General features: G+C 37.1%; 3 protein-coding genes across 5 annotated transcripts; all 3 read right to left on the bottom strand.

The window, feature by feature from the left end:
* Positions 1–1317: 1317 nt before the first annotated feature.
* LOC125471201 (serine/threonine-protein kinase SAPK6-like) lies at positions 1318–5064 on the bottom strand. 3 transcript variants are annotated; one of them, XR_007253513.1, is made up of 4 exons: positions 3660–5064; positions 2379–3377; positions 1910–2202; positions 1318–1810 (listed from the first exon to the last, which is right to left on the bottom strand). XR_007253513.1 is itself a non-coding variant. In XM_048571390.1 (3 exons), the coding sequence occupies exons 1-3, from the start codon at positions 3777–3779 to the stop codon at positions 2998–3000; spliced, it is 252 nt and encodes an 83-aa protein (XP_048427347.1). In that variant the 5' UTR covers positions 3780–4156; the 3' UTR covers positions 2212–2997. The 3 variants fall into 3 exon arrangements, 2 of the variants coding, with proteins under 2 accessions (XP_048427347.1, XP_048427346.1); XM_048571390.1 differs by lacking the exons at positions 1318–1810; positions 1910–2202 and having other exon boundaries at positions 2212–3007; positions 3256–3377; positions 3660–4156; XM_048571389.1 differs by lacking the exons at positions 1318–1810; positions 1910–2202 and having other exon boundaries at positions 2212–3377; positions 3660–4157.
* Positions 5065–12705: 7641 nt separating this feature from the next.
* On the bottom strand, positions 12706–14146 carry LOC108868526 (chaperonin 60 subunit alpha 1, chloroplastic-like). The gene is made up of 2 exons (XM_048571317.1): positions 13774–14146; positions 12706–13483 (listed from the first exon to the last, which is right to left on the bottom strand). Exons 1-2 carry the CDS (start codon positions 13774–13776, stop codon positions 13052–13054), a joined length of 435 nt encoding a protein of 144 aa, XP_048427274.1. The 5' UTR covers positions 13777–14146; the 3' UTR covers positions 12706–13051.
* Positions 14147–14720: 574 nt separating this feature from the next.
* On the bottom strand, positions 14721–19409 carry LOC103965188 (extra-large guanine nucleotide-binding protein 1). The gene is made up of 8 exons (XM_009378201.3): positions 18134–19409; positions 17897–18034; positions 17698–17802; positions 17423–17608; positions 16636–16816; positions 16023–16252; positions 15735–15898; positions 14721–15427 (listed from the first exon to the last, which is right to left on the bottom strand). Exons 1-8 carry the CDS (start codon positions 19241–19243, stop codon positions 14833–14835), a joined length of 2709 nt encoding a protein of 902 aa, XP_009376476.2. The 5' UTR covers positions 19244–19409; the 3' UTR covers positions 14721–14832.
* Between the last annotated feature and the right edge of the window lie 1551 nt (positions 19410–20960).

The following is a 20960-nucleotide window of genomic DNA, read 5'->3' as shown; positions in this document are numbered from 1 at the left end:
CGGTTTTTAATTTTGAAACCACCCACTGCATGGTCTTGCTATCTTTTAAAAAGGTGGGGATATAAATAAATATATATATATATATCTATATATGTTACATATAAATGTTATATGAATTATTTAAATAATGGCCTTTTTCCTTAGACTATCGTATTATATACATAAAATAAGTAATTATATAGTTATATTATAAATCGAAATTTGCCTAGTCCTCCTAGGTACTAGGCCCCAGCTCGCCACCCGACTAGTGTCTAACATTTTTTAGAACCATGTTAGTAGCACTTAATTTATATCTAATTACAAGAAGTGTTCAGTATTTCAAATCTCATAGAGAATAGCAATTGGGTAGAGAAAGAAAAAATAATAAAAAGTTAAAGAGACCAAACCACATTTGCGCATTAAAATAAAATATTTGAAATAATATGATATGTCTTCACTACTTTTATCATCCAATGATACAAGTGCTTTTTCATTAAAACGGTAACGTGATAAGGAAATAGTAGATGGTAATAGGTTGAAAGTGGGTCTCACCATCACTCATTTTGCGTATGAAAAGTTTGAAGCTTTGAAATGTTGAGAATGAATCTCATATTGATGGAAGGATGAACTTTACATGGACTTAGAAGTAAGCTGAGTTATTTCCTATATTGCAAAATGAAGCACCGACATTAATCTTAATCGAGTTTGGCGGTGACGGAGGCCACCGAGAAAGAGAAAGAAGGGGGCAATAAACAGTTTGGGATTATGTAGACACAAAAGCGATAGGAAAAGGCCCACCAACCTACTCACCACAATGGGGTTCTCCTGTTTATCATCCCAAAGAAGGGAATTCCTAGAATGCCAAATAAAATGGATAAAGACAAGAAGAAGATCAAATTGACCATGTTTGAAGACAGCAGCACGATAACTAAGCCACTCTAAGAAGCAAGAGAAAGAAGAGCAGTGTGGTCCAAGCTCAATGTTGGCAGACAAACAAACGACTCTTGCAAATGGACATTCAGTAAAACACATGTAACGCCGACTCCGAAGAGGAACTACATAACACACAAATGTCATCCACCGCAATGCCTTTGTTAACTAAACAGGCACGAGTAGGTAGAATGTTCTAAGCAGCTTGCCAAACACACAATTTTACTTTATTCGGAACCTTTGCTTTCCAGATAATATTCCATAGAGAGTTCGAAGCCCCATCGTGAAAAGAAAAAGGTTCACTCACCAAACCACGAGTAACCTTGTACGCACTTTTAACAGAGAAAACTCCATTAGCATCGTAGTGCCATATCAAACGGTCCTGGGGCAATCTCAAACTTAGCGGGATGGAGAAAATTATCAAAGCTTCATTAAGAGGGAAAATATTCAATAGTAACTGATCATTTTAGGAAGCCAGCGATAGCAAGATTAAGGAATAGACCAATTCTGATTCACCATTGGATGGGGGTGATGATAAAGGCCGAAACAAGTGCAGACGATCCAGCCACCTGTTTTTCCAAATACAAATAGAACACCCATTGCCCACCTTTCAACGAGACCCTCGCTCTAGAACGATGCGAGCCTCCATAATCCCTCGCCAGCAAAGAGACGGACTGGAACCCAAAGTAACATCTCAAAAGGAATTGTGAGGAAAATATTTGACTTTGAGTAATTGAGAGGTAAGTGAATCCGAGTTGTGAAGCAGTCTCCAGCCCTATTTAGCCAAAAGGTCGAGATTGAAATCATACAGAGATCAAAATCCCAAACTACCCTCAGATGTTGGTTTGCACATGTTTTCCCATGAAAGCCAATGAATACTCTTTGAATCACCAGGGTCCCCCTACCAAAATCGACAGAGAATGCGTTGAAGATCTTCACAAAGGGTTTTAGGCAAGAGAAAGCAATTCATCATATATATGGGGAGAGTTAAACCCACCACCTTAATAAAAATCTCCTTCCCTGCACTACTCAATAGCTTGTCTTTCCAATCTTTAAGTTTTTTCCACAACCTATCTTTAATGTATGCAAATCTTGTGAAACGACTTTGACCAATAACAATCAGAAGCCCTAAATACTTGTCCAGAACATCCACCCGAGGCATATAGGAGCAAGTTGATCTTGAATGGCTCGACAAACATTGGGGCTAAAAGACAGGACAATCTTTTGCAGATTGATACGTTGCTTGGATGCACGTTCATAAATATTCTTAATATTCTTTAGATGCCAACATTCCTGAAAAAATGCTCGGAGAAAGAGGAAACTATCATCAGCAAATAATAAGTGAGTTATAGTGGGTGCCCCACAACAAATTAAGACCCCATCAATAAGCCTAAACCTCTAAAAAAATTCAAACAGCCTTGTGAGCCCCTCTAAACAAATCAGAAACAAATATGGGGAAAACGGATCACCTTGACGGAGACCACGAGTGGGGGAAATGTAACCTGTAATCTCACCATTAACTAGGAAAAAGTATGAGACAGAGGATACACAATTCATGACAGTTTCAACCCAACTCGCAGCAAATCCAAGCTTCAACAATATAGAATGCAAGAATCCTCATTCCACTCGATTGTATTCCTTACTCATATCTAGGTTTAAAGCTAGATAACCATTCCGGCCTCGATGAAGATTGTGAAGATAATGCCCAACCTCAGAAGCAATAACAGAGTTATCAGAAATCATTCTACCAGGGACAAAGGCACCTTACTGCTTGGAAATAATCTAATCCAATATGCTCTTTAAACGGTTCACTAACACCTTGGCACCAATTTTATATAGAACGTTACACAATGCAATCGGTCTAAGCTGCGTCATGTTCTGAACTTCAACTACCTTCATAATTATAGAGATGAGAGTATAATTGAGCTCTTTCAAAATATGCCCAGATGAGATAAATGACTTGGCCACACATATTACATCATTGCCAACAATTGGCTACAACTTCTGAAAAAAAATATTGGGGGCATTCCATCCGGCCTTGGAGCAGTGTGTGGATCCATGTGAATTAACACCTCATTGATCTCGAAATCAGAATAGTCTGCCAGTAAGAGATCATTCATTGCCAGAGTTACACGACTCTGAGTTATATGCAAAATATATGAGCAAGAAGACACCCATTAGTGGAAAACATACTCGAGAAATAACTAATTACAAGTTACCGAATTTAAGGCTAGGCATGGGCCGAGCCGGGCCCAATTTTGAAGGGATCAGACCGAACCCAGGTTAAAAGAAACAGGCCGGGCCGGGCCGCATAATGAAATTTCAGAATCTGAAACCGAACCTAACCTGACCCGTTTGAAACGGGCCGGTTTGGGTTGGGTCCACGGGTCCAATAACAATAACAGAATGATGTTTGGGTGGCGAAGCGATCTATGGTTTATGATTTCCCTTGCCAGATTCTCATCAATCTGCAACCAAGCAATGAAACAAACAGTTAACCACATACACATATAATCATATGAAAATAACAAAATAATCTGTTTCTTATGGATTCATTGAACGAAATGGAAAAATTCTAGCTTTTTCTAAGTACCAACTCCGAAATGGAAAAATTCTAGCTATATGAGGTTTATAATTCTAAAAGAATTAAACTTTAAGGCAAAAAAAAAAAAAGTAAAAGGTGATATGAAATTACATTGAAATAAAAAAAAAAAAAAAAAAAAAAAAAAAAGGGAAAAGTAAGTAAGGACCTTGTGGCCGCGTTCGATGTATTTCATGGCGACGAGCTCTTTGGTCTCTTTGTTCCTCATAATCCTGGCCACCCCAAAATTCCTAGATCCAATATCCTTAACAAGCTCATACTTTTCCATTTTCTACGCTTTATTTCTTCAAATTTTGTTGTTTGAGACTCCGTATAAAAACTCCAATTGAGCTACACACCTTGGAAGCTTGAAAGGATCAATTGAGCTTTCAATTCATGGATGATCTCTAAACTCACACAACACCCAAATAGAGCAATTGGATCGAATTGGAAACAAAGATCAACGTTATAGAGAGATGGAGAGGGTGGGGGGATTGGGAATGAAGAGGGTTATTAAATTGGATCACTTGCTGGATTTGATTTGGGGAATTAATTAGGGTTGTGGTTGCTTGTGGTGAAGATTGCATTCCCATTCTCGATTTCTTACACGCATTCAGAAATTAAAGCCATAAAAAAAAAAAAAAAAAAAAAGGAATTAGTTATAAATTGACATACAAGTTTGACAATGGATTCTTGAGATACAAAGATAGAATAGTTTTGAGTCCCACTTGTGCATGACGGCATAAGGTATTTGAAGAACATCATTGTAGTGCTATTGCTGGACATGCTGGATTCCTTAAAACCTATAAAAGACTATCTCGGTCTTTTTATTGGGTTGGCATGAAAAAGGATATCAAGGAATTTGTATCCAATTGTGCAACTTGTCAACAACAAAAATATGAGACATTGGCTCCTGCGGGATTACTCCAACCATTACCGATTCCTTCTCGAGTGTGGACCGACATTTCAATGGACTTTATCGTGGGATTACCACCTTGCAAAGGTAAATTTGTAATTTGGGTAGTTGTAGATAGGTTGTCCAAGTATGCTCACTTTCTTGCCCTTTCCCATCCTTACACGGCTGTCTCGGTGGCGAATCTATTTGTTGAACACATCTTTAAACTCCATGGAATGCTTACTTCAATAGTGTCCGATAGAGATCCCATCTTTATGAGCAAATTTTGGAAGGAATTTTTTGCACTGTAAGGTTCAAACCTGTGTTTTAGCTCGGTTTATCATCCATAGACAGATGGGCAAATAGAGGTGGTTAACAGGTGTTTGGAAACGTATTTGAGGTGTTTTTGCAGCCTACAGCCCAATAAGTGGTTGACTTGGTTACCGTGGGCAGAGTATAGTTACAACACGACCTTCCACTCTACCACCAAGCTATGTCCCTGCGAGGTGGTTTATGGGCAACCACCTTCAGCAATACCAGTTTATGAGGCTGGTACTACAAAACTTGATCTAGTTGATAGGTGTTTGCAGGAGCGAAACACAATCTTATCTCTTTTAAAGGAAAATTTGATGGTTGCTCAGAATAGAATGACTATTAAGCTAACAAACATAGAACCGAGCGGGTCTTCCAAGTGGGTGATTTGGTGTATTTGAGACTAGTTCCATATCAACATTCATCCTTGGCTTCACATCCATTTCACAAGCTTCAACCTCGATTCTATGGACCATATGAAGTGTTGGCAAAGGTTGGACCAGTTGCTTATAAACTCCGATTACCAGAGAATTCGAAATTACACCCTGTCTTTCATGTTTCCTGCCTTAAGAAGCACCTGGATCCTCACATTCAACCTACTCTCCAGTCTTCAGTTATCACCGATGCCGGCATATTGCAAGAAGTTCCAGTAGCAATATTGGAGCATGTTGGAAACCTGTGTTTATGTGGGACTGCCAGTCCCACATCGCCCATACACTTTTTACAATTACTCTTTATAAGTGAGTTCACTCACTTATAGTTTGAATTGAATTGGGCCAAAGCCATGGACCTTGGGCCTTAGACTTGGGGAGTTTGGGTGTATATATTAAATGTCAAAGATGGGCCTTGGGCCTTGAGGCTTGGATGGACGAAAAACACAAGTTACATTTTTGATTTTTTGGATTCAGTTTTTCCGAAAGGATAAAACTAATTGAACAGTTACGTTCAGTTTTTTTTTAAACAGTTGCATTCGGTTTTTCCTTTTAAAGAACTGATAAGCATGAACGGTTGTGTTCGTTCAAATTATGCCATTATAAATATGGCAATAAAATCAGAAACAAAGGCAATGAATTTTCGTCTCCCTTCCCTCCATATTTTCCAGAAACACACACAACCAATTCGCCAAGAATCCAAGTTCGAGTGCAAGAACTTGGATTAGATAGTTGTATCCTGCAAGATAGACGTCCATCGAACTGCTGCACTGGTGTAGGGACGAATTTCTGTCTTAGGAGATTGCTTCTGCAAGCCTCTATCGTCAAAGAACAAGTCAGTGATTTGTGATTTTATATATAATTACACTAAGTGTTTATGTTTTAATATATTGTATTTGTTGCTGAGTTTTACCATTCGAAATAAAACTGTGCAAATTGTTGTATAATATATACTTAACATTTGATTGTTTCTAACAGAGCAGAGGATAGTCAAGATGGGGACTATTGCATCAACCGAGGTATTAGTTCAGTGAAAGAATCATGCTCCAGCCGATGCAACTAGGGAGGATTATGTCGACTTGAAGTCCCGATTTCCTATGGTATCCCAGTTATGATGTCTAGCATTCATATTGAGTTGTGTACTGTTGTGCGTTTCAGTCTTGTAGACAAGCCCTGTTTTGAGGCGGGTATTGATAGGTGATTGTGTATTGTGACAATTGGACGGGAATTATAGTGATGAGTTGGCAATTGCTGACTAGGACAAACAAGAATTAGTTACAAATAGTTAGCTGTTAAAGTGGTTAGAAGAGTGACTTAGAGGAGAAGCCTTGTAACTACTATAAAAGGGAAGATTTGTAAGAAGGAAGGGTTGTTGTAATTGTTGAGAATTGTAATAAGAAATACATCTTCAGCCATACATTTGAGTAGAGCAGAGTGCAGGTCCGTATCAAGCAGAAGTGTACGACGCATAGGTTTTCCTGTTCACGGGAAAGAAGCCTTGGATGACAGAGATGGCGGTTTCGAGAAGAGCTGGGCTCGTCTGGATTGCCCCGAGCAACTTCTTTGTGAGTCGTCAACATTATTATGGGTTGTCATTAATATATCATCTGCACTAAGATAACATTCATGCGTCCTTTGTAATGATTCATAATGAATTGGTAAATTTTGAAACAAAACATGTGAATGAAAATTTTTCACCAAGGAGGAATTGACTAGAAAACCTACAAAATAAATAAAACTGGTCAGGTTTTTTTGTAGGGTTGGTTACGATTCGGTAACCGAACTGAAAATCCCAAATCGAAAATTGAACCAACAAGTTTGGAAATTGAAAATTTCTATCGAAATCGAATTGTAATTTTTCATTTCCCAAAATTTGGTAAACTGAAATAATTTCAGTATTTCGAGTCAGTTTGATAAAGGCATATCGAAACCATTTCAATTTCAAACCATTTCAAAAATTTCTTGGATGCAAGGTCAATGTGCATATTCAAGCTTGCAAAGTACATCACACCCCAGTAAGACAACAAATGCCTTCTCATTCTGATAATATTACTCAAGGGTAGTAAATGCCTGCAGCTAATCTGCAGCAAATAAAATTACAAAACATGCAAGACAATAAAAGACCAACAGATACTAAGTAAACAAAAAACTTGACCCCAACCTGAAGGCTGCCCACCCCTAGGTGTAAAGATAAATTTACATATTAAATTAGATTTGTGAGGATAGTTTAGGTAATAAAGTTTAAAGAGATATTAAATATCAATTATTTCAATTATTTTCTCATTGGACCCATCTCCTAGCAAATTTTCATAGCATTTCAAAATACTTTTTTTGGTTTTTCTGGTTTTCTGTTTTTAATTAAAAATTAAAATAAAAAGTGAGTTGCGGCTGCCTTTTGTGAAATTGGAATATTATTTCTCAATTTATTTTTAGGAAAATTAGAATTTCTTACCATTTTTCTATATCATTTAGATTAAACATCTGCGCCTTTTTAAAATTTGATTATAGTGTTTTGATCAATAACCACCTTAAGCTAAATTACATGTCATTATTATATTTATATTGCATAATTTCAGCTTACTATCTACAGTTAGAGTTGGTGAGAAAACAAAGAAGAAAAAACAAATGATAAATACAAACAGTTAAACTCCACTCCATTCGCACGTTGCACTTGCTAGGCCTATAATTCCGGATGCATTTCTCTCTTAATAATAAAAAATCTATAAAAAAAAACATTACAAATAATTAAAAACACCACTCTCAGAAAAAGAGGAATTGGAAAGAAAAGGAGAGACAAGAAAAATTACGTGGAGAAAGAATAACCACGTTCAATTTTCAAACTGCATAGCAGTTCCGTTTAGTTTCAAACTCCCACAACCTTTTATCATAACTTCCCAGTTGCATTTCAATATGTGATAAACAGACAGAACTAACCCTTTGTTCTATATATGCTACCGAATAGTCTTTTTCTCTTCGAAAGCCACTTTGACAGTTATATGCACAGCTTCTGTAATTGAATCACCTTTCGGGGAAAGAAAAATGAAGAACAAAAAGAAAAATTTTAAGAACCTACCGAATAGTATCACCACAAAATTTGCAAAGCTTGAAATGATCATATATCTGCAAAGAAACAATGAGTACCTGTGAAGCAATAATGGAAGTCATTCAAGAACTCAACAATTTGCAGAGGAGTTGTTGAAAGGAAAAACATACCTGTCAAGAATTAAGATCAGAAAAGTCATTAAAAGAAAAAGTAAAGAAACCCAATTAGATACAGGAAAGAATGAAGCCGTGAAAAATTGGTTACTAAAAAAAACCCAATTAGATATTGAAAAGAGGGAAATCCCAATCAACTCTCCACTACTTGGGATCATTATCATATTCATCTTTGAAAATAAGTTGTTGTATCAAAAGTCCGAATGTTTGAAGGCATAGTGTTTACTGACATAAAGATCAATAGAAGATGAACCGCTGAGAGTAATCTCACTAACTCTAATAATAGATAGTAAACTGAGATTATGTAATACAACAATCTGAAGCCAAGCCAAACAAAATTAAAGCACAACCCAAGGGAAACAAAATTAATTAAAGCACAACCCAAAGGAAACAATTAAAGTACGTAGAGTTATGCGCATGCGAAAAGCTTTTTTTACATCACAAATTGTCTTTAAGGTCATTTAAAAGTTGAGACAAAAATTACAATGTCCATTGTTACTGTTTGGTCCTCCACTCGAATCGTCTTCAAGGTCATTTAATATATAGTTGCTTTTTTCTCGAGTTTCGTTGGTGGAAGCTTGGAAATGCTTCCTTTATTGAAGAGGAAATTAAATTAGTGAATTAGTTGATTATGAACTAAAACCATAAAATGAAATGAGGCAACACGTTCACATTTGAAACATGGCCGACAATTCAACGAAATGTTCAAAAAAATTCCAGAGGAAGTTAATTTGCTGTGCAAGAAGTCCATCAAAATTATTAAAAAAAAATAATTGAATGCAAATATGTGATCAAAATTAAAATTGAGAGAGAATGAAAATTGAAGACATGAATTACTACCCAAATAAAAATTTCGATTTTTGGAAAAGAATTTGTTCTGAAAGAGATTTACACCCCTAAAATTCATAACCATCTATTTGTATAAACAATGAGGAACACTGCGTCTGCAATTTCATTGATCCTTCTTCCCCATGCGAAGAAGAAATCAAACAGAGTATTACAGCTTTAAATTTAAACAAAAAGTATTGAAAGGATTACTAAAACTACTAATGCAAAAAACATTACCCTAAACCCTACCATTCCGGAGCCCAATAAGGTGTGGATCTGCCTCAAATTTACCTCTTTAAGTTGAGCTCTTCAAAAAGCTACGATAGCTTCAGCTTACCAGGCCCGAGTTAATTAATTAGTTAAGCTTTGGAAAAGTTAGCTCCAACTTAAGGTATTAAATTACAGTCTCCAATTGCTCAAACAATCACTTATTTAATAAAGGAATCTTTTGATATAAGCGCCTCAGTTTTGAATTTTCTAGATCAAATATTCATACCTTTTAGTGATTTGATTAAACTTTTTTTTATCATAATTTTAGTGCTAATATGCACATTATATTGTAACAAATTTCCTATAATCTAACCTTTTGATTACACTCTTCTCCATTAGAGATAATTGTAATGAAAAAAAAAAAAAAAAGGCTGGTTAGATTCAATTTATTTTTACAATAATGCTACAATTTAGCAATAATTATCTACGATTTAAGATATTTTCTTTCCAAAATAGTTTAAAATATTTTTAAATCCCCCAAAATCAAACGTATTGAAATGAGGTTTTCTTTTAGTATGTTAAGAGAAAATAGGATTGAGAATAATATAAACGTACCAATACACAATGTGTACAAAATAAAGCATACCAAAATAAAAATAATGTACCAATATTAACAATATGTACCAAATCAAATGTACCACAATTGCAAATAAATGTACCAAGTAATGATTTTTGTAAATTCAAACGTACCCACAAATAATATACACGTAATGTATTTTACCTAATAATAATTCGTCAACAACTATACTTTAAAAAACAGCAAAAAAAATATAATTTCACAAAAAAATTGAAAAAATTACACGGAGCTTTTATGTTGATCATCAACTATTTGGAAAAGAAAAAACCATTTGAAAAAAAAAATTAAATGTTTGCATACCCACAAAAAAAAAAAATATTGGGATCGAAAAAACATATTTGGAAGAAGAGAAATATAGTTTAATTACTAATATCTCCACTAAATTACGAAAAGTGCATCATCCAAATAAAGGGATAAATTCAAAAATTATTTTAATTTTAAAAACTAGAGGTGATTATTGGTCAAAGCACTTTAATTAAATTTTAAAAAAGCACAAATGTTTAATCTAAATCATATATAAAAACTGATTTTCCCTTTAATTAAACTGTGTCTTCATATTTTCTACATAAACAATCACTTGCATTTGCAATTTAAAATAAATAAACAAAAAAGGATAGAGTTTGTGAAAATTCGAGAGAACTGGGATATGAGAACATATCAAGAAGATAGTATTTAGGCTTGGAGGTGTCAATTTCATCGGGGGTTCGAAAAAATCCGATTTCCTCCCAGTGACGCTGCCATCTGAGGTTGATTTCGTGGAAAGAATAGGGCTTCATCATCGGTTGCTGGTTCGGTTTCTGCTCCACCACTCCATTGGCTTTGTCGGCCACCGAGTTCCTTGGGAGCTGAAATTAAAGCGCATGATAGGAAAAAGAATTAAACACCAAAAATACCAAAGAGAGGAGAAAGAAAGTGAAGAAAAATACCTGAGAAACTGAACGATTCAATTTTTGCCTGACGGAAGAAAGAGATAAACCAAAGGCAACTGCTCATAGCAGTTTCAAACAACAACAGGTTCATCTTCCAAGGCAAAAACTGAAATCGCAGTTTCTTCCAACACCACGTTCGATTTCAATTCCTGTGAAGTCGCAGGTTTTTATCTTTTTTCTTTAGATTATCTGAGTTGCTTTTGTACCAAAATGCCCTTGCAAATTATAACCCTTTTTATGCTGTTAGTTTTTCCCTTTTTTTTTTTTTTCTTTTTTTTTTATTGGGAGGGGTTTGTAGTTCAAAAATTTTTGGTGAAGCTTGAGACAAAAAGCTTGACTTCTGAATTTCAAATATTGGAGATTAGAGATAAAGAAGAAAAAATAAAAATAGGACTTTTGTTTCCTCTGTTGCAATGTACAACTCCTCACCGTTCTCTCATTCGTCAGCATTTAACTGGTTCTGTTAAGCTCCAAAAGGATAAGTGAAATATTTGAGCATTGTAATTGTCAGAAGATAGAATCAAAGATTTAATGAATGAATTTTCGTTTATATGGTTAGTTATATGTGGGGATGAACTGATATTAGGCAATGTTTCGGGCTATTGGGATTGGGTTCTCTCGTTCGCTTCCAGCAGCTGCTGCCCTTAATTGTGTCTCGAAGGATGGACTTGGACGGTTGAGTAGGTGCATCTACACTGCTAGTCTAGCATCTGCTTTTTCAGAGGACTAAGGAAGTGAAATGTCCTGAAAGATAGTGTACTATCACTGTCTCATTTTTGCGCGGTTCTTGTGTTGAGGAATCAGGATAGACTCGAAATTCTACTAAATAATTGGATCGAGTTAGGTTATGTTCCCGCACCTGCACAAGTAAGTACAGAGGAAGGAGCTGGAACTGCTGACGTTATCATGGGTTTGTTGCAGGTAAAATGAATTTTCTTGGATTTTGAATCATTATTAACTTGGTGTGTTGCTTGCACCATTAAATATCTTCTGGGTCCTCATGTTTTGTCATTTGTATGATCATTTGCTATGTAGGCATGCTATATCCGCAAGGCCCTTCTTATAAATAAGTATAAGTGGGAGACCGTGGTTGATGCTGGAGATGCATTAAGCAGTTATGAAATAAAGCAGTAATGGCAAATTGTTTTGCAAAAGTGTTTTTGGATAAAAATAAATAATAAAAAAAAAAAAGCAATATTATAGTATTTGATAAATTTTTATGTAAAACAGTTGTAACTATGTAAAATAACCAAAAAATATATAATACTATATGTGCCATTAATTTAATTTTCTTAGTGAATTACTAAATATACTTTTTTTTTAAAAGAAAATTATTTATAAACTTTATCTTAAATATTAATTTGTATGACAAACTACTTCAATTGAAATATTTTAGTCCAATCCATGTTTCATGAGGTAATTAACTCTTTATTCTCGTTCTTTTGGTTAGGGTAATTACGCACACTGGTATTAAGCCATTTGTTTCTCTTTTTTCGATATGGGGACGTCGGGAAGAGGGATATTCGAATACGGGACCTTGGTGTATGAGTGAATGTTATTAACCACGTACAAACCCTTGCTATAAAGCTATACGTGATATGTACTGGGTTTTCAATATTTTTTTTGTACATGGTATGTTGGATTACTAGTTTACTCAACTACAAGAGTTGTAAGATTCAAGCAATCCCAATTTTGTTGCTGAAATAATCAAATTGTTTTGTGACACCACAAAAAAGGTTATAACAGAGTTGGAGCAATATTTGTAATAACCTAAAAAGGTCAAACTCTTGGATGCAAGGGGAGGTTCAAGGTCACGCCTTTTCACTGCAGAATATATACCTAAACCCTAAGATAAATCAGAAGCAGAGTTCACATGATAGGATCACAAATCTCAGGACCCTATTCAACCTGCAAGCAGCAATAGAAATGGCAAATGGAGAAGGCTAGAAGGGAGCAGGGCTCCAATATTTTTTTGGGTTTTGTATTTCTGTTTGTAAATTCTGATCTACTACAATTCAGGGAGCTCAGCTCCTTTTATAGACTTTAAACCTTGTGAAAAGGCATGTTTTCAATTCAACTGCAACCACTGCCCTCTGTCCAACATCAAAACCGCTCAATGGTAGTTCCAACGTCGTGCGGTAACTCAATAGCTCTGCCAAATTTGACTCCCTCATTCACAACATTCCTTCCCCTAGGACCAAAAGTAAGGCCAATAACACCCGCAAGCTTGTCAAGTCCACCTTGTAGTGCATGTTGAAAATGCTGATCAAAAGCAATTTCTTTTGCAGAGGATTTCATAACAGAACAAAGTCTTGATTGCATGTAATTCACCCTACTGTTTTGTTGCTGATTCACCCCACTTCGCAAACTCTCAAGCACCAATGCTTTACTTGCTATGGCACTAGCAGCACCACCATGCTTCAAGATCAGCTGTGCATTCGTAACCTGCGAATTCCCCGTTAATCCCACCTTCATCATATACTCATGGATCCTCCGACCCACAGTCAGCCGACAAGCACCACTCATGACAAGAAGCTCCATAAAATTTGCATTTGCAGGAGGACATGTGGGTTGCACAAGATATACATCACACCCAATTCAGAGCAGTTCACAGAGAAATTGAGATAATGAACAAGATAGAATCCATCAATTTTTCTTACTTCTCTCTCAATTTTTCTTGTTTCCTCCACAAACCCTAATTTGTTCCCCAATTAATTTTTTCCACAAACCTTCGCTCTTCCCACCCCTCTTTCACTTACTCTCCTATCCCCAAATTTAAAAATCCAAACAAATAAACAACGAAATTTTAGACAAGAGAAGCTTACCATAGGAAGGACGCCGAGCCAAAGAACGCGACCTGGAGAACGAGAGAGATCTCTGGGAGGAAGGATGGCTTCTTTCAGATCTGGCGTAGCAAGCTGAAAGCTCCAATCTTTTCGTCAAGTTTTAGGATTTGTATAATAATAGAAAACAATTAAATGAACAAGGAAAAAGGAAAGACTTGCTTAAAATATAAAGGTTTTTTTTTTTTTTTTTTTTTTAAGGGATGGCATCACACCTGAAGGATTTTTCTGAAACAGAGAAGGGAAGTGAGAGTGAGAGAGAAGTCTCGAAAGGAAGCCAAAGGTGGGTTCTGGGAAAAATGGGGAAGACAGGGTGAGAAAGGGAAGGGTAGGATTGGAAAATTGAAAAGTTCATTAACTTGTTACTGTTCACCCGTGTTTTGTTGAAATAAGCCGATTTTTTGAAGCTGCCTTTTTTTGCTTTTAGCTTTTAACTTTTTTTTCATTCATAACTTTGAAAAAAAAACTGATTTTAAGCGTTTATCAAACATCTAAAATATCCTAACTTTTTTTCATGTTCACTTTTTTTAAAAGAAAATAGGGCTAAATTGGCCGTGCACAAGGCAATATGAACGTGTTGTTGTTGACCCAACAAATTGTGTCGTTGGGTTGGGCTGCTAAAAATATATTATTGAGCACGCAAGAACAAGTTCGGTACAGTTGTGTAGATGACTGAAGATTCCGTGTATCATAGATCCTTGTTTTTTCCCTATCTTGGCCTTCGGTGGTTTCTCCTTCGTGGTATGGAGAATTTTGGGGATTACACGGAAACTCGATTGTAACTATTTTGTAACGGATTGTTTTACTTCGATTTGTGCATTAGATGTAGGGCGGGGGATGAACGAAAAGTAGAACAAACTCGCATCTGTATTGGTTATTTATCAGTTCCTTTTCTTCTCACTTGAAAATCTTGGAAGCTGCAGGGCAGGTGAAAGGCAACGATCTTTCTATTGCTCATATACAAACCATTATATTTACAGTGGAATTGATCAATGTCACACAAATGTATAACTGGATTTACAAGCCTTTTCGGTTTTGACATCAATTTGAAAAGGAGCTTGCTTCGGTGCTATAGACCGAATAATCAAAGCCAAAATTGGCCCTCTCTTCATCCCATTTTAAAATCTCCCTCGAATATTTAAGAGCTGCATCGACACTATCCGGCTGCAATCCTTTCACCACGGAAACGTACAATTTCTTCCCGGTTAGAGAAGAATAGAACCTCTTGAACTTTGCTGCAATGTAGTGAGCTCCTAAATGACCCAATGAGGGACTGCTGTTAATGTTGTTGCTGTTCATGTTGCTACTTGAGCGATGACGACTCATCACTGGACGAAAATCTTCAAACCACTCACACTGATTTAACGGTACCCGTTCTACCTTATCCTCAAATAAATCAAACTTGTTTAGAATCAAGAGGAAGTCCATCTGTTCAAAGGTTGGATGAGCAACGATGCTTTCAAAGAAAGTCCTGGCCAGCAACATCTTGTTATTGAAATACCCATTCCCATCAGCAGAGAACTGATCGTAGTCGCTCAAGGACACGCAGAATATGACCATTCCAACATCTTCAAACATCTCTAACCATTTACAGTTTTCTCCAAGTCCTCTTGCATTTACTCTAATAAGTTCGTACCTATAAAGCAACGAAATAAAAGAAAGGTTAATCACCAGTCAAACCCCTGAAAGCAAGAAAGGAGTATGTCTCAGTGACCCGTAAAACTGAGAATTAGCCGTCAACTCAAGTTCGACAGTACCAGGGAAACAAACAGCATATATCTATGTTACACTGTTAGCTTTAATAACTTCAGTTTTCCAAGCATCTAATCTATTTGCTTGCATAATTTTTACCACACTTATCCGCACGTGAGCTTTAGCGATTATGATTAATATTAACAAGCAGCTCAGATCCACTTGACTGTGCAATATACAGGAGAACGTACCTAAGCAAAGAGTCATGCTGATTACTAGTATTGATGGTATCTTCAGATTCTGAGTTGGGAAATGAGAAGTCCACACAAGCAAGCCCATTAGATGAAGTGACACCTTCAGCATATAGGATGTCTAGATCTGTGGGCTCGTAGTCTATTCTTAAAATGTCAACAGCCTGAAAAGTGAATGAAGACCGGGTCCATTAGATTAAGCAAAAGATAGTACTATGATTACTATCGACCAGTATTCAGTACCATGCAAACAATTTACAAGAGTTAAACAGAGGACACAGAACTTACCCTCTCTAGGAAATAAGTAGCAACACTAGGTAGCATTTCCAATTCCCTTCTCCGCGTGTATGTGGCCTGAATGGCTGAATCATTCCACAATTCCTCGACTAATGGTGCATATTCACGAGTAGCAGCTGGAAAAATGGCTTCCAGATTGCCTGACACCATAGTCTTGAGAAGCCAATCAGAGAACGCTTTCAGCCTCGGACCAACAGAGTACAGAGTTTTGTCATTGTTCCCTGTTGTTAACCAGAACACAATTTCTCTAAGCAATATATCAATTTCAACATGGTTATTCTCAATGAAACCCTCTCCAAGTGCGATGCAGACTAACCAACCTGACTAGTGTAATTATAATATGCATAGCTAATCAATCAATGCAAAAGGAGAGCTGAAGCATAAGAAGTTACATTAATTAATAATCTTCTGTCAAATACCAAGTCCTACATAACTTTTGTAACTTGTTTGATATAAATATCTTGTACAAATTGATATCTATTGCCATTCCTGTATATAATTCAATTTCCCATTCTGAACAACATGAACAGAGGTTATGCACAAGCACACATGTATCGAGTCAAAGAAGATATGGAAAAAGTTATACAATTATATAGACTCATACCATTGGCATCTGTTTGACTGGAAGAACATTTCTTCCTCATTCCATCCAAACATTCCTCTTCAAAACGCTCACGGCCCTCAAGAAGTATACCAAGATAACCATACACATTACTCTGTATTTTACATTTGATGTTTTCACGCTCATCCTCCAAGAAGGGGACAGCTTTATATAGAATCTTGGCCTGGAACAAACATTCATATGTGAATGGTTAGGGTTTATATTTGGCAGAGAATAAGAATTATGTTCTGAAATACCAGATACAACTTAGAACTGAAAACTCGGTACAAACTTGTTGGCTAAGAAGTCCATCCCAGTCAAGCCATCTTAATTCAAAGACTCATTGACTATTCTTTTCTAGTAAGTGTGCTTATATGCATGCAATAAATCAATTCAAAATCCCATTTAGATTAACAATACAATTTTTAGCAAGTACACTTCAACAATATCAACTGCATATAACTTATAAGGCAGAAAGCTTGAACTAGAACTTGTTTTCTCATTTGAGGTCAATACAAAAACTAGATCTTTAAGAAGCAAGCAAGAAATGTAATTAATTATACACCAAGAAGGTTTTTGCTATTACAGCATCCACAAATCATTAGGATTAGGAACCAGACCTCTAGTTCCTACATATATGTGATACACATAGGTTGATGCGGAGATATGATCTATCTCTTGAAACATCAATTGTTCATTCAGCCTCGGAATTTACAATAGATCAGTCATCTTTGCATAAACAGAATAGAAATGATACGAAGGAAAAATAATTTCAGATAAAATCAATCACCTGTTTAAATATAGTACTTGTTCCGGAACCATTACATCCAACTAAAAGAATCTTCTGAAGAATTCTCCGCTCAATGTAATCAGGGACAACTCTACTACCCACATAGTTGAAGGATTTTCCACAAGGAGTTGAAGATTTAGAAGGGACTGGTAGTGACAAGGCAGCACAGACAAGCTTTGTTCCAGCCTGAAAAAGTGAATAATAGTAGTTTAATATACATGAAAACTTAAACAAGCAAACGAAACATAAGAATGCAAGTATTCTCGAATCCATACCTTGCCCCATATGTATCCTTTAGTATTTTTCTGGCCCTCCTCTTGGTATGACCCATCCTCGTTCACCCAAAAATGTGGGTTACCAGCACATTGAACCCCAGCCAACTGCAATGTTCAACAAAAGGTGTTAATGAACCCTGCATATTAACCAGCTGCAACCTGCAGCAACAATTTCATATGCCTAGCAATTCCATCCAACCTGCAACATCCGAAGCTCGACTTTGGTAATTTCCCGGCCATTTATGTAAACCTGTGTGTTCCCATTGCTAGCATTTGCCTTGATGGGACCCCCAACACTGAGATGGGGACTAATGATCTTGGAAGGCTTCTGCCCTTCCTGTTAAAATTCGACAACACCGCGAAATTTCACAAGCGTGTTAGCACACTGAGGAAACAACAAGAAACAACAAAATAAATCTAAGTTAACCATATTCACCTTTCCCCAAAGACCAGAAACTTTATCATACCAATAGTTTCCTGGTTTTAATTTCTTCGGCGGAATAGGGCAGGTTTGTAATAGAACCAGCTCCTCGTGACAAAGAGGCTGTCCATTAACACAAATATAATCCGGGGGTAGCTGATTTGCCTCACAAAACTTTTCGGATTTCATCACCTGTCGAACCTCCAAATCATTCAACAGCCGCTTGAGCATTCTAGAGCACTTCCCCAAGCTCCCTCTTTTCGACTCATCAATTGGAAACCCAATACAAGTCACACATTTTCGACCTTCGGGCATTGATCCCATTGCTCTAAGCACACAACTACTACAATACTTAGCATCACAAACAATGCAAACCTCCTTCTCAGTAAACCTCGTCCCCTTCAAACATCGGTAGCACGCCTTCTTCTTCCCTTTGCTCTGAGGCTCCCGCTTCGCCTGCACAACCTCAGCCTCGTCTTCATCAGCCCCATCATCCGACTCAATGTCCCGAAAAGTCACCACCGGCGGCCGCCGTGCATCATAATCCAAAGCCTTACTGGATGAAACACGAGACGACGGATAGTCCAAACTCAAAACCGACTCCGTGGAGACCCAGTCCAGCTCAGGTTCTGGCCGATTCGAATCACTGTTGAAGTCCACACTCTCCTTCCCGTCACCAATCACATCGGAAAACTCACCCGACCTGTTATTCAACCCGTTTGAAAACTCCGACGGGCCGGAGCTGCTCAATTCACGGGACAACGCACACCCAGCAACACTCTCCACACCAGTCTCCTCAAATCCAATCATCGACGTCGGTGAAACAGTCGATTCAGAACCTTCCAACTCCTTCGTGTAATCCTCGCTGCCCCGATCAAAAACGGAAGTCGGAGACACCGTCGAGTTCGACGTCTTGAGCTCTTTAGAGAACGTTGCGGGCGCAAGCACCGGCTGGACCACCGGCAAGGTGAGCTTCTCGGGCAGCGCAACCCCTCCGACCACCGCCGCCACTGGAATTCTGTCGACGTTGATCGGAACCGCCCGAGGAAGATCGTAACTGACCGCAGGACCCTTGTACTCTATCGCAAACGAGTACTGGGCGCCGTCGTCGGCGCCGGAAGGCATTTTGACGGCAGAATCGAGCTCGGAAATGGATCGGAGAAAAATGGAGGAGGAGTGGAAAAAGTGGAAATTGGAGGGGATGTGGGTAGCGTTTGGGGAGAAGGAAAATGTGATGGGAAGGTGAGGGAAAGTGACTGGGCGGAGAAGTGAAAAAAATTACAGCGAGCTAGTTTTTTCGGATTGGAATCTTTTTTGTCACCTTTTTCTTCTTTTTGGTGCTTTTTTGGGTTGGCGGGGAGGCGTTGTGGGGTCCAGTTTTGGGGTGCTTTTGTCTTTTTGTGACGTGGTGTTGGTATTGGAGAGGACCACGGAGGGTATTATGGACTTTTTAGTTTTTACTGTGCCGATATCATCTGCTTTGGCGGAGTTGCAGCCAATCAGATTTGGGGGCGTGGAACTGGATTTTGGATTCTGGGAGTTCCAGTTGAAATTAATGACCTCGCCTGGAATGAAATCTCGTACTCACAATAATGGGCTGGCTTTTTTTCGGAGTTAGATTATCTTCTCTCTTTTTTCTCCTTCTCTTCCTTCTTCGTCTATTTGAACGGTCACGGTTAAGTCACATTAACATTTTATATTAATTTTTTATAGCAAGAGAAAAACAAAATAAGATAATGTGAGAGGAGAGAATGGAAGAGGACGGAAAGAGCAAGGAAAAGAATCATAGTTCCTTTTTTTTGGGTCCGGCCATTTTTACGATTATGGATCAAGGTTATAAAAGATATTAGGTGATAGTTATGCAGCGAGTCCGAGTCTAAAGGTTAGGCAAATTTAAGTAAATTTATTATATATTGTAGAAATAAATCTAGTTATACTTAGAAAAAACACACACACACAATTTTATTGGGATATCTAAATTACAAAATAAAACGACATATTACTTATAAAGTATTAGAACATATTAAAAACATAAGGAACAAGCAAATAATGAGTATTCATCTAAGTATTTATTAAGTCTGACATTTTATTGAAAAATTAAAACCCAAAATGAAAGTTATCGATTTTTAGTATAAGTGAGAGTCGCAACCTTGGCGGGCTAGGTGGACGCCTAAGCAGGTCTATGTGCACTTTCTTAACTTTCAAACGCATAAAGACTATCAGGGTAGTGGCCAGCTGCCTAGACGGGAATTTTTAGAACAATGTTAGGGATAGAGTAGTGTCCATGATGAGTCCTAATTTTAAGAATAGTTCCCTTAGTATTTCTCATATAAAATTACACAAATTATCATTATATTTAATGGATTAGTTCTTATATTAATATTTCATAATTTTTAAAATCTAGCAGATGAATGTTACATCAATTTTTTTTAACAAATGATATTATTTACAATAATGATGGGGGAATGAGCTAAGTTTTACAACAAGCTAGCAATAATGTGGATGTTACACCATTTAGGGCCAGTTTAGGATTGCTTTGCTTTTGAAAAGAAAAAACAAATTAGTTATGTTGTGCTTTAAGAATAATCAACTGTAAAGTAAAGCAGATGAGTGTTTGATTAACTATACTATAAAAGTATTGTGCGTTTAAAAAGCAGTGTAAAAGCGTTTGGTAAATTTTAATGTACAAGTGATATAATTCTATTTTTGAACAAACAGTATTATCTACACTATGGGGGAGGGGTGGGCTTAGCCTCACAATGGGCTAGCAATAATGTGGTTGAAATTCGCATTTGGTGAGAATCGAATCAAAGACCTCTCACTTACAAGTGAAGAGGAATAG

Source organism: the organism of the source record quoted next, unplaced genomic scaffold (assembly GCF_019419815.1).
Source record: "Pyrus x bretschneideri cultivar Hongxiangsu unplaced genomic scaffold, Pyrus_bretschneideri_v1 Contig59, whole genome shotgun sequence".
Lineage (NCBI taxonomy): Eukaryota > Viridiplantae > Streptophyta > Magnoliopsida > Rosales > Rosaceae > Pyrus > Pyrus x bretschneideri.
This window is presented reverse-complemented; position numbering and strand designations above follow the sequence as displayed.

Coding starts and splice junctions, on each gene's coding strand:
- LOC125471201 (XM_048571389.1), bottom strand. CDS start 3,779: ATGGAAAAGTATGAGCTTGTTAAGGATATTGGATCTAGGAATTTTGGG. Junction 3,378..3,659: donor ACATCGAACGCGGCCACAAG/GTCCTTACTTAC, acceptor GCTTGGTTGCAG/ATTGATGAGAATCTGGCAAG.
- LOC103965188 (XM_009378201.3), bottom strand. CDS start 19,243: ATGCCTTCCGGCGCCGACGACGGCGCCCAGTACTCGTTTGCGATAGAG. Junction 17,609..17,697: donor AAGGATACATATGGGGCAAG/GTATGGATTCGA, acceptor TCACTTTTTCAG/GCTGGAACAAAGCTTGTCTG. Junction 15,428..15,734: donor CAGCATGACTCTTTGCTTAG/GTACGTTCTCCT, acceptor GTTGCTTTATAG/GTACGAACTTATTAGAGTAA.